The 12,924-nt window shown below is 43.5% G+C and overlaps 1 protein-coding gene across 2 annotated transcripts in view; it reads right to left on the bottom strand.

The window, feature by feature from the left end:
* The window catches only part of VPS35L (VPS35 endosomal protein sorting factor like), a 141,194-nt gene that overhangs the window by 76,871 nt on the left and 51,399 nt on the right, over window positions 1–12,924 (bottom strand). For both annotated transcript variants that reach the window (XM_070460954.1, XM_070460955.1), the window contains 4 exons: window positions 12,577–12,624; window positions 11,227–11,320; window positions 7,015–7,092; window positions 6,445–6,567 (listed from right to left, as the gene is read on the bottom strand). In XM_070460954.1, the coding sequence (XP_070317055.1) occupies window positions 6,445–6,567; window positions 7,015–7,092; window positions 11,227–11,320; window positions 12,577–12,624 (343 nt within the window). The remainder of the gene's footprint in view (window positions 1–6,444; window positions 6,568–7,014; window positions 7,093–11,226; window positions 11,321–12,576; window positions 12,625–12,924) is intronic.

Raw genomic sequence — 12,924 nt, 5'->3', positions numbered from 1 at the left:
ACTGGTCTTAGATTTGTATTGCTAGTCAAATTGTATTTTAGAACGTTTAAAGGGCAATTTACATTATTAGTCAACAAAACAGCCTGAAATGCATTAATTGGGTGCAAACTCAAAAATGACTGAATGATCTCTGTTTGTTTCCAAGGCAAACCATTCAATATCACAGTAATCCAAGTCTATGCCCCAACCAATAAAGCTGAAGTTGAACGGTTCTATGAAGACCTACAAGACTGTCTAGAACTAATAAGCAAAAAAGATGTCCTTTTCAACATAGGAGACTGCAATGCAAAAGTAGGAAGTCAAGAGATACCTAGAGTAACAGGCAAATTTGGCCTTGGAGTACAAAATGAAGCAGGGTGAAGGCTAATAGAGTTTTGCCAAGAGAATGCCCTGGTCATAGCAAACACCCTCTTCCAACAACACAAGAGAAGACTCTACACATGGACATCTCCAGATGGTCAACACCAAAATCAGATTGATTATATTCTTTGCAGCCAAAGATGGAGAAGCTCTATACAGTCAGCAAAAACAAGACCGGGAGCTGACTGTGGCTCAGATCATGAACTCCTTATTGCCAAATTCAGACTTAAATTGAAGAAAGTAGGGAAAAACCACTAGACCATTCAGGTAAGACCTAAATCAAATCTCTTATGATTATACAGTGGAAGTAACAAATAGATTCAAATAGATTCAAAGGATTAGATCTGATAGACAGACTGCCTGAAGAACTATGGATGGAGGTTTGTGACACTGTACAGGAGGCAGTGATCAAGACCATCTCCAAGAAAAAGAAATGCAAAAAGGCAAAATGGCTGTCTGAGAAGTCCTTACAAACGGCTAAGAAGAGAAGTGAAAGGCAAAGGAGAAAAGGAAAGATATACCCATTTGAATGCAGAGTTCCAAAGAATAGCAAGGAGAGATAAGAAAGCCTTCCTTGGTGATCAATGCAAAGGAATAGAGGAAAACAATAGAATGGGAAAGACTAGAGATCTCTTCAAGAAAATTAGAGATACCAAGGGAATATTTCATGCAAAGATAAGCACAATAAACAACAGAAATGGTATAGATCTAACAGAAGCAGAAGATATTCAAAAGAGGTGGCAAGAATACACAGAAGAACTATACAAAAAATATCTTGATGACCCAGATAACTATGATAGTGTGATCACTCACTTAGAGCCAGACATCCTGGAGTGTGAAGTCAAGTGGGCCTTAGGAAGCATCACTACGAATAAAGCTAGTGGAAGTGATGGAATTCCAGTTGAGCTATTTGAAGTCCTAAAAGATGATGCTGTTAAAGTGCAACACTCAATATGCCAGCAAATGTGGAAAACTCAGCAGTGGCCACAGGACTGGAAAAGGTCAGTTTTTATTCCAAACCAAAAGAAAGGCAATGCCAAAGAATGTTCAAACTACTGCATAGCTGCACTCAAACACATGCTAGCAAAGTAATGCTCAAAATTCTGCAAGCCAGGCTTCAACAGTATGTGAACCCTGAACTTCCACATGTTCAAGCTGGATTTGGAAAAAGCAGAGGAACCAGAGTTCAAATTGCCAACATCCGTTGGATCACAGAAAAAGCAAGAGAGTTTCAGAAAAACATCTACTTCTGCTTTACTGACTACACCAAAGCCTTTGACTGTGTAGATCACAACAAATTGTGGAAAATTCTTCAAGAGATGGAAATACCAGACCGACTTACCTGCCTCCTGAGAAATCTGTATGCAGGTCAAGGAGCAACAATCAGAACCAGACAGGCAACAACAGACTGGTTCCAAATCAGGAAAGGAGTACATCAAGGCTGTATATTGTCACCCTGCTTATTTAATTTATATGCAGAGTACATCATGTGAAATGCTGGGCTGGATGAAGCACAAGCTGGAACCAAGATTGCCGGGAGAAATATCAATAACCTCAGATACACAGGTGACACCATCTTTGTGGCAGAAACGGAAGAGGAACTAAAGAGTCTCTTGATGAAAGTGAAATAGAAGAATCAAAAAGTTGGCTTAAAACTCAACATTCAAAAAACTAAGATCCTGGCATCCGATACCATCACTTCATGGCAAATAGATGGGAAAACAATGCAAACAGTGACAGACTTAATTTTCTTGGGCTCCAAAATCACTGCAGATGGTGACTGCAGCCATGAAATTAAAGACACTTGCTCCTTGGAAGAAAAGCTATGACAAACCTAGACAGCATATTAAAAAGCAGAGTCATTACTTTGCTGACAAAGGTCCATATAGTCAAGGCTATGGTTTTTCCAGTAGCCATGTATGGATGTGAGAGTTGGACCTTAAAGAAAGCTGAGTGCTGAAGAATTGATGCTTTTGAACTGTGGTGTTGCCGACTATTCTTGAGTCTCTTGGACTGCAAGGAGATCAAACCAGTCGATCCTAAAGGAAATCAGTCTTAAATATTTATTGGAAGGACTGATGCTGACGTTGAAACTGCAATACTTTGGCAACCTGATGCGAAGAACCGACTCATTGCAAAAGATCCTGATGCTGGAAAAGATCAAAGGCAGGAGGAGAAGGGGATGACAGAGGATGAGATGGTTGGATGGCATCACTGACTCAACGGACATGAGTTTGAGCAAGCTCTGGGAGTTGGTGAAGGACAGGGAAGCCTGGCATGCTGCAGTCCATGGGTTCACAAAGAGTCAAACACAACTGAGTGACTGAACTGAACTGAACTTATATTAACAGTCAGACCACTGGAGGAGCAGTCCCATGGGTCAATTTGTTTAAGTCTCACTTTAACAGTATAGCAGTTAACAAGAGAGACCTAGAAAGAAAGTCTAAAGCAAAGTAGTCAAGGGAACAAATCTGCTGGTTTCAGAGTCACTCTCAAAACGGCTACACAACTTCTAATTCTGTGACTATAACAAGTTTCTAAACCTCAGGTGCGTCATCTATAAATGGGGATAACAGCAACACCTAACTTGGGGAAGCTCTGAAAGTGAATTAACACAGCCCAAGCAAAGTAACTGGGTTTCCCCAATGGCTGAACAGAAAAGAATCCACCTGGACTGCAAGAGATGCAGGAGACTCAGGTTCAATCCCTGGGTCAGGACAATCACCTAGAGTAGGAAATGGCAACCCACCAGCCCAGTATTCTTGCCTGAAAAATCCCATGGACAGAGGAGCTTGGAGGGCTACAGTCCATGGGGTCGCAAAGAGTCAGACACAACTGAACAACCAAGCACGGACACAGATGAGGTAACTAAGACAGGCAGACACTGGAGATATTGCGGGTTCTGTCCCAGACCACTGCAATGAAGTAAACATTGCAATAAAGCAAGTCACACAAGCTTTTTGGTTTCTCAGTATATATGAAAATTATGCTTTATACTATTCTGTACACTATTAAATGTGCAATGGCATTATGTCCAAAAATAGGTGTGTGTGTGTGTATATGTATATACACACACACACGATAATTAAAAAACACTTTATTGCTAAAAAATGATAACCATCATCTGAACCTTCAGTGAGTCACATCAAAGATCACTGATCATTGATCACCGTAACAAACAAAACGAAAAAGTTTGAAATGTTGAGAATTACCACAATGACACAGAGACATGAAGTGAGCAAACGCTGTTGGAAAAATGACACCAACTGACTTGCTTGACACGGAGCTGGAAAAAATGAACTACCTGGGAAATGCAGCCCAGCACAGTGCTATAGAACCAGGGCTGCCTGTGGGGCGCAGCGCAGAGGGAGCCTCGGAAAGAGGCCGTTGTGTTAAGGGCTCCAAGCTCAGCAGCATCTCTGACCCAACTCCATGCTCCATTTCTTCACAGCCAACCAACACTGCCTTCTACTCTCTTTCTGAAAGGTCACAAAACTCTCCCAACAACGGGCATTTGGTATGATGTTAAGTGAGGGAAAAGCATCATAAAGGCATATGGGAAAATTTTCTCATGTGCAAAACACAATTGTAATAACAAAGCAAGAGTGAAAGCGGAGAGAGAAGTATTAAAAAGAAAATGCACCAGAATGTTAACAATGACCAGTTACTCATGACAGAATTTTAGGTGGCTCTTTTTCTCCTTTTAACCTATCTTTTCCAAAGTCTTTCCAATGAATACATGCTTATTAAAGAATGTTTTCTGATTGTGAAAATCCTCTTCTATCCATTCTGGCTCTTGTTTTTTCCATGGCTGCCAACGGGTACTCTTCCAATCCATCTGGTATGCTTCTGCCTGTTTGATCTTCAAGCACCACTTTTTGCAAATCATCTCCCTGATCAAAAATCTTCAAGAGCTGCCTGGTCTCCATGACACAATGATCAACAACCTCTGCAGCCTGGGCCACTCCCAGGAGGCCTAGTTCCCCACTCTTCTCCAGTAATGCTCGTCTCCTTACTATGCCTCTTACCTGTCGGTGTATACAGGTCCCTTCCCTCAACCCCTCCTTACTGCCCCCTGACTCTTCTCCTGGCCTTCAAATCAGTCCAGGCCCCATTTCCTGTGAAGAACAAAGATAACGACGATAACCATCCCCATCTGCCTGGTGCCTTTCACACCAGCTCTTGGTCATGTGCTGACGTGCACTATTACAGTCATCTCAAGAGAGCCCTTTGCAGAAGGTTCCATTTATTAGCCCCATTTTACAGCTGATAAAACTGAGGCACAAAGAGGTCCAGCAGCCCAAGGTAACAAAGTCACAATCTGAATTCAGTTCTACCTCACTACCTGTCCCAGCCTCTACCACCTTCCTCTTCTTTCCTTCAACAGTGACAACCTGCATCACACAGCTGAGCAAGGCATTACAGGATTCCATACCAGACCCAGACAACAAGCTGCTGAAAATGCTAAGTTTACCAAGGGATATGTTTTCATTGCCCAAAGCATGTTTTATGAAACAGCTGCTTTTCTCTGCAAAGTGTTCCTGAAATTGGGGGCATAAAGGTTTTTTTTTACTTAATTTTAACTGTATAAATGGTGGTGGGGTGGGAGGGGAATCTTATCTTTAAACAACAACAAAAAGCCTTTTTGAATAGGCTTTCCCTGATTTTGGGAGGGAAGGGATTTCTATATGAAATTTCGTATGTCAGGTATTTGCAGCTCAAGGCATTTCTCCCTTCTCTCATCTAGATGATCTTCCCTTCCCCCTCTCACTTACCTGCCCTGTGTGTTGCTAACTGCTACAGATAAATGCCTACATTCTGGGGGTGTGGCCCCTTAAAGAAACACACAGCTCCAACTCCCTGGGGGACACATTCCAGCCACTGTCAAAGAGCTTTTTAGGTATCACTTTATCACACACATTTTCAACACCACCCTCCACACTGACATTAATTCTTCCACAGTTTGAACATGATTTTTTTTATAAGACACTGCAAGCTCCTTGTTTAAATGCCCCAAGAATCAGAGTTTGTTATTATTCAGGTGACCTAATTTTTTTAATCACTTCTTCTGGTACAATAATGATTTCCTAGAGTTTTACTCCCCAGGAAAGCTCTATTCCCAGCTTCTGCCATCCTCTGAGATTACTGCCACTTAAAATAAAAGGAAGAACACCTTATGACATGTACTTTTTGTTTTTAATCCAATTTTGCTGTTCTTTAAGGAGAAAAAGAATAAGTGTTCTTATTTTCAAATGTATCAGTTTTGCTCACAGGTTTCAATCTTCAGCTGAATCAGTCAAGTTCATGGTTCTTCTTCCTGGGAGCCTGGGCCAGCATGTGGTGGCTGAGACTACCCTTACGATCAGAGAGAATGGCCTCAAGTTTTCAAAGAAACTTCTATTAAACTGATTTGATTTATAAAATCAACTTACTCGATAAAAAATTCACCTATTATTTAGGTAAATACAAGATGTCCCTATTTTTCTCCTCATACTTTAGGATTTGCAAAAATTAAAATATAAGCAAGGCATTATACTTGCCGAAAAGTTAAAAAACAGATTGGGCAAGAAAAATAAGTTAAAACAATCCAAACTCTGCCCTCCAGCGACACTTTGTCTTCTCTCTTTCCTGGTTCTCTCATGCAGATATAAAAATTATATTTGCAATCCCAATGACACAAAAAACATTCAAGCACCATGTGTGGGGCCCTCCTCCACCAAGCACTGTACATGGACCGTCTTGTTGGATCCACGCAATAGACTAGAAGAGAGGAATTACTACTGCTCCCATTTCACCGATAAAGAAAAGAGGCTGAGCGGTTAGAGACAAGTGACTTGAGCTGTGATTTAGTAACAACAGCGGCAAGCAGCAGAGCTGAGTTCAGACGCGGGCACCCTGAATCCAGGGCCAAACCACCACTTAGGATACACACAGTGCAGGACAAGGCCTGAGCACAGAACCAGACCCAACAGTGAATCACCGTGAAAGGGCCCTGACGACGACGTTACTGGGCACTCAGGTGTGAGGGTCCTTACGACACAGAAGATAGGAGTGAGCTTCACATTGAAGCCACCGGGCAGTTACCTCAGGGGCGCGGTAGGAAACACACTGGAAGACCCAGTCCATGGCAGGCGAATACAGGGGGAGGTAGGACGGAAGCTCCACGCCTTGGAGCACCAGCTGGTTCTGGACCGTGTCCCCGTGAATCTACAGGAGACCAAACAAACACTCAGAAGAGGAGGGGAAGTCACATAACAAAGAACATGTCTGGCCCTGAGAGAAACAGCCTGGTTTCTCAGGTTTTTTTAAACTAGAAAAAAACACACACAGGTTCCCAGGTCACCAGGCTGAGCTGTTCTGGGAATGTGTGCTCTGACGAGAAGTAACCTGATAAAAATGGACCCAGCAGATGCTAAGAAGAAAGTTTGATCAACCGGAGACGTTTCTTATTAACACATGCATATCAATGCTCTCTGCTTGTTCAGTACAATCAACACATTTTAATTGTCTGTAACAGATGCGAGTGCGATTTTCTAGGGTTTACACATCTAAAGAGCTTTAAGGCAATCTCGACTTGGAAAACCAACTGGGTTTTATGAATCTGTGATCATGTAACTATCACATCAATTGGTTTTTCTGATAGTGTTCTCTTACCTGTTTGAATGTGAGGAGGAAGTCAAAAAAGTTCTTATTTAGGCTTTCTTTGAGATGTGGAGCCACTTCCATGCCCACCTGTAGCCAAACAAAAGGAAGTAAACTTGATGGTGGAAAACCAGGTTGCAAATAACATATACAGTGTGATGCATTTTTGTAAATTAAAAATATACATATAGGCAGATATAAGCATAAAGAGGTACAGAAAGTTAACTTTCATTCTTTTTGTTTATTTTCTTATTCAACAAGCATATCTTGCTTTTTTAAGAAAAACCACAAGAGCTATTTTTAATTAAAAACAAGGGCAACATTTGCAGTAATCATCTTCGCAATTTCCCAAAGGTAATGAAAGTATTTCTGAACAGATGACCAAGGGAACAAATCAATACAGCACTAAGGAGAAATGTACTCTCAAGACGATGCATATGACATTCTTTTCCTCTCTAAAAAATGATAAACACACATGTGGGTGTACTTATTAAATGAAGCAAAAAGATTCTGGTATGTAAGAGAGTCAGCTGGGACTTCACTGTTGCATTGTTAAAATACATAGATTCATTCTTTGCTGGGCAGTCAGGGAAGCAGACATAAATTCTGATGTATTTTAAGCAAATTTTTTATTACACAAGCATGAAGCCTAACAAAGCTATAATCCATCGACTCCTTCACTCATTGTTTTAAAAAGATATGTAATATTTTCATTTGAAAAACATTTGCTAAATCACAGAGAAGGTGGCCAGGGCTCTACAGTCGAATGAAAAAGTAAAGGTCGCAAATATGGCAGGGACTACATGAATTTAAAACAAAGCATCGTGAGGTTCCTTAAACTGAGTTCCTCAAATACACCTCAATTCCACACAGCTGCTTTAGCACAAAAACAACTTTGTAAGAGGAGCTGCTTTCTGGGACCTGGTTTCTTCCAAGGAAGACAGATTTCTACCACTCACCTCCCCCCAGATACCCAGAGGTCATGAAGATTAACGATAACAGTGTTTTTTAGATGTCTGTAAGGAATTCCTTTGAGGAAAATTATGCAAGATCTACTGGGGCGGTAAATTCCAGGGGCAGCTCTCTATAGCTGTTGGAGATGCTTCCAAGGACAAGTGCAGGGATTTTAAAAAAATACTAATAACAAACGTCAGATCCACTTTTACTGCGTTCTGACTCTATTGTCTCCTTCTACTAATCATTTCGTAGAAAAAGCAATAATTACCTGTTAGGCGACAGCAAAGAAAAGGCCCAGTGGACAAGCAGTGGAGATGAACTGAAGGGGTTGTGACTTAGAAGAGGAGTTAATCATACTTTCCTTTAATAAACAGCTCTGAGCACCCCCCACGCCCGGCCTACTCACTGCCTTTGTGTTTTGTTTATCTCTTTCCATAAAACCAAATGAGCAACTTAGAGATCTGCTCAGGTCGAAAAAATTTCTACGTAGAGTAGCAAGGGTAGTTACTCACAATATCCATCTGCTGTTTCTGCCTGCCTGGCACTCATTCTCTCTGTTTCTGAAATCAGCAAAGCAGACTTGTCTTTGAGGACTCAAACTTACCTCTCAGACAAAGAGGTTTGTGGCAGCTGGACCCAGCCAACCCAAGGTTGCCAGGGTGGGCGCATGACCCAGGCTCAGTCAGCAGGCATTTCCCATCCCACGGTCACAGTGACTGCTATATCTATGGGCTAAGGACCCAAGGTGGTTCCGCGAGATGCTGCCTGGAAAGTCTGGCTAGAACCACTGAGGAAAAGACAATCTTGTCGCTGGGGTTCCTGAGTCGAGAGGATGGAAGCCTTTCCACCACAGGGAAAGAGAAAGCTGTAAGCTGAAGTCACCTAGGGGAGAGCAGAGCTGAGCCACGAGGCCGCAGACAACCCCTGGGGGTGTCTGGGTTCGGGGTCCCTGGGTCTGCCATGCCGGGACTACCCCGGGCTCTTCAGATGCGAGCGCCAACAAATCCCCAACCTTTGCTTCAGAGCACTATGAACTGGGGTTGTGCCACTTGAAATTGAAAGAATCCTTACTAATGCACACTGTCTCTTATTCTTTTTATATCAAAAGATTTTCAGTAGCTACCCAACCAGGGGAAAGGGTGCTCTGCCTGAATTGGCACAATTGATTTCAGATACAGTGCCTCTCACCCAGCTTTCCTGGGGTGTGTCTGTAATCTCTCTTCATTGCCACTGAGTTTTAGAGCTCCATCTGCCATGCAAAGGCACTTTGAAAGTGAAAGTGAACGAAAAGTGTTAGTAGTTCAGCCGTGTCCAACTCTCTTGCGATCCCATGGACTGTAGCCCACCAGGCTCCTCTGTCCATGGGATTCTCCAGGCAAGAACACTGGAGTGGGTTGCCATTCCCTTCTGGGGATCTTCTCAACCCAGGGATCAAACCCAGTTTCTCCTGCATTGCAGGCTGATTATTTACCATCTGAGCCACCAGGGGAGGCACTTTATATGCAACAAATATCATCTTTCACTAGCTTGTGTACCTGCCTTCAAACTTCAAAACTGAGCAGGTTTGCAGGGAATGAATATTCCCCTCACTTTCTGATTTCTATATAATAAGTGTGTGTCATTAGACACACTACGTTTCTAGGTCTTTATTACTGACGTGAAGGTCAATTCAAAGAATGTGATGTATGCTACAAGGGGAAAAGCAGCAGGGCACAAATACACAAGCAAGGCTATCTTTACATCCCCCCAACCCCACCCCACAGGATCCAGTCCAACTGTGCACACAACAGGCCCTCAGCAAACTCTGACAAGGAAGGAGCATTCCAACTTCATGATACTACAGAGTTGAAGCTGGAGAAAATATATCTAATATTCTTGTATGAAAAATATATGCCAGTCTCAAGCAGATGGCAATGCATAAATATTTTGGCCTCAGTTACTACAAGGGAGCAGGTACCCTTAATTGGAAAGCTGTTTCTTTTTTCTTTTCTCCCTTATTAGGGAATGGACCTATAAAAAGTATTCTCCCCAAGGATATCTGCTTCTCACTCTGAGGGAAATGACTGATTTCTCTGAGACACTGGAGACCACAGGGCTTCTGTCACATGCTAGATGTCACGTAAAAGAAGCTGATCAAAGGCTACAGTCCTCACCTTCTAATTTCATAGTATTGATGACCACTAGTAGCCCAGCTGGTAAAGAATCCACCTGCAATGCAGGACAGCCCGGTTTGATTCATGGGTCGATTCATGGATTAGGAAGATCCCCTGGAGAAGGGATAGGCAACCCACTCCAGTATTCTTGGGCTTTCCTGCGTGGCTCAGGTGGTAAAGAATCCGCCTGCAATGCAGGAAACCTAGGTTTGATCCCTGGATTAGGAAGATCCCCTGGCGAAGGGAAAGGCTACCCACTCCAGTATTCTGGCCTGGACAACACCATGGCCTGTACAGTCCATGGGGTCGCAAAGAGTCGGACATGACTGAATGACTTTCACTTTCACACTAGGGAAGGGGCAGGTCTCTAACAGTAGCTTTGTCTTCAGGAAGTCTGGGGTTCACCAGGACCCTATGGAATATGGGAACTAACTCCTCTAAAGGTAAAAGATGCCAAAGGAACCAGGAAGGTGGGCTCCCACAAAAGCTGACAGAGGCGGCGACCCCATGGGAGTTGAAGAAAAATGACTGTAAATTCTCCACAGGGTGCATTTTTCATAAACGAAAAGTTAATAGTTTTAAGCAGGAGCTTCACGGTGCTTTGAGGAGAGAAAGGCTGAGTGATCTACAATCTGAACCCATCAGAGCAGCCCTCCAAGGCCAGGTGACACAGACCCTGATGCCTGCCATCGCCAGGAGTGCCTCTCCCTGCCAGACAGCCCTCATCAACTCGCGCTCTGAGCCAGCTCTTTAATACAGAGACCACAAATCTGATAAAACAATCAAAATTCAAAGACAAAGGGAAAGCAACATTGTGAGTCAATGAGAAGTAACCTATCAGCCGAAAGGCCTTGGGAGCCTCCTTCCCAGCAAGAAGGGAGAAACAATTAGTTCTGAAACCCAGTTCATTTGTGAGACGATGACCCTAATTAAGAGTTACGGGTAAGTGGGTCTACTTCGAAATTAATTTTAAACAGAAATCCTACAGCCCTGCTTTCTGTGGACGAGCTATGCTCTAAAATTAGTGGCTAATAAAGTCCTTCGTCCAGTGACTCGTGGGTGGCGGGGAGGGAGAAACGTGAGCGTGCGAGGAGGCAGGACGCGATCAGCTCACCCTGCACAGGTAGGCCCTGGCGTACACCGACACCAGCGGGTCCCCGATCCCCCGGACCATGCACGTCAGCCTCGGCAGACACTCTGAAATCCCCCTGCGAGAGATGGAAAGACAGCAGCATTTACACCCCACAGGAGAACTCTCTGTTCCTTCACTTTCTGAATAAAAATAAAAGCCTACGTTTACACTTCCTAAATGTAGGGGGGCAAAATCAGGTTTCAGAAACAAACCAAGGTCAAAGTTGACGTTTTCTAAGGCCATGTACCAAGTCTTTCTCCCTTGCCATAATTCATTTTTTGAATGGTTTCTTTCGTCTCTACCATCTTTGCAGCGCTGGAGTCTAATCTTCACTTTTTTCCTGTTTGAGGTCACTTTTACTAATTTAACAATTTTTGTCCCACCCCCAGTTATCATCCATCGGCAGGTCACTAGGTCACTCCTCGCCCTTCTCCATATCTCAGCTGTTATCTATATCCCTTTGGCATAGATTTATTGCCCTGTGCTCTGCCCACTCTCAACACCTGACCCCAGCATCCCCCTCAAAGTGAAATGTGACTTAAATATTCCTCTGGCCATATGGGACTTCCCTCTGCCTCAAGCCTTATTCTCCCCCAACTGGTGAACGAAAATAACCATTTCTTCAGCACCACGTGCCCCCCCCCAAGCTCCCCCAGGCATCCCCAGATCTCAATCAAACACACTTGGTACACATTTTAAATCCAACTCGGAGCACAAGACAGCCCGTGGCTCTGGAGAGTTATCTAGATGGTGGCCAACGCCACTCAGAAAGCAGATCTGGTTTCTCCTGGTTCCGCAAAACTACTCTCAAAACAAGGTCCGAGGTGGCCCAGAGTAGTGGGGGGCTCAGGGAAAGGGCCTTTCGTTCTGACATCTCTGACCTCTTCATCATCTTGGATGGCAGCCACAGACACTGAGAGAGGGCCCATGGGTGCCACTCCGAGTGTGGTGTCTGCAGCCCGATGAACGCACACAGACCCCTTCACAGTGCTTGTCACCGAGACGACCAGGGGTCAGAGATGCTAAGTAACTTTCTCTGGACCACACAGCCAGTAACAGCAGAGCTAGGATGTCAAATCCAGTTATCTTCCATGAGCGAGTCAACCAACCTCTCCCACCTTGAGTTTTATTCTCCATAAAATGGAGATTAAAAAGTGATCTCTACTTCATTTGGATTAAATGAGAAAATGGATGGAAGGTGCTTAACACCAGATCAGCTACACACTAAGCATCACAGAATGATAGCTACTATTGCAGTGCCATTCGCAAGGGCTGTGAGAGAGAGAAATTTTTTGGAAATGTATGGCTCTGGACATTTAAGAAGAGCCTTACGTTTTGGAGAGGAACTTGTTACACTTCAGGATGGAAGCTTCCACGTAGCTACAAAAACATTCTGTTAAGGAAGACATTTTCCAGACGGCCTGTTCCCTACGGGGAAAAGCCTAACTGTTCATGGAGAGAACTAGGTGTGTCTTCAGGAGAGGGGCCACAACAGCTCTCGACAATCCAAAGAATGAAATCAGCGAGTGGCTTGTGGTTTCTACATTTGGTTTTCAAGGTTTTATTCTTATTTAAAATAAAATTTGGAGAACATTATATGCTGATTTATGATTACGTGCTGAAATTTAAACTGGGTTTTGAGCACTCCCAACTGAGGTTTTATGGGAAAAGGATGAAACT

The sequence above is a fragment of the Odocoileus virginianus genome, chromosome 33, assembly GCF_023699985.2.
Source record: "Odocoileus virginianus isolate 20LAN1187 ecotype Illinois chromosome 33, Ovbor_1.2, whole genome shotgun sequence".
Classification (NCBI taxonomy): domain Eukaryota; kingdom Metazoa; phylum Chordata; class Mammalia; order Artiodactyla; family Cervidae; genus Odocoileus; species Odocoileus virginianus.
The sequence above is the reverse complement of the archived record's forward strand: the minus strand, read 5'-3'. Positions and strand labels throughout refer to the sequence as shown.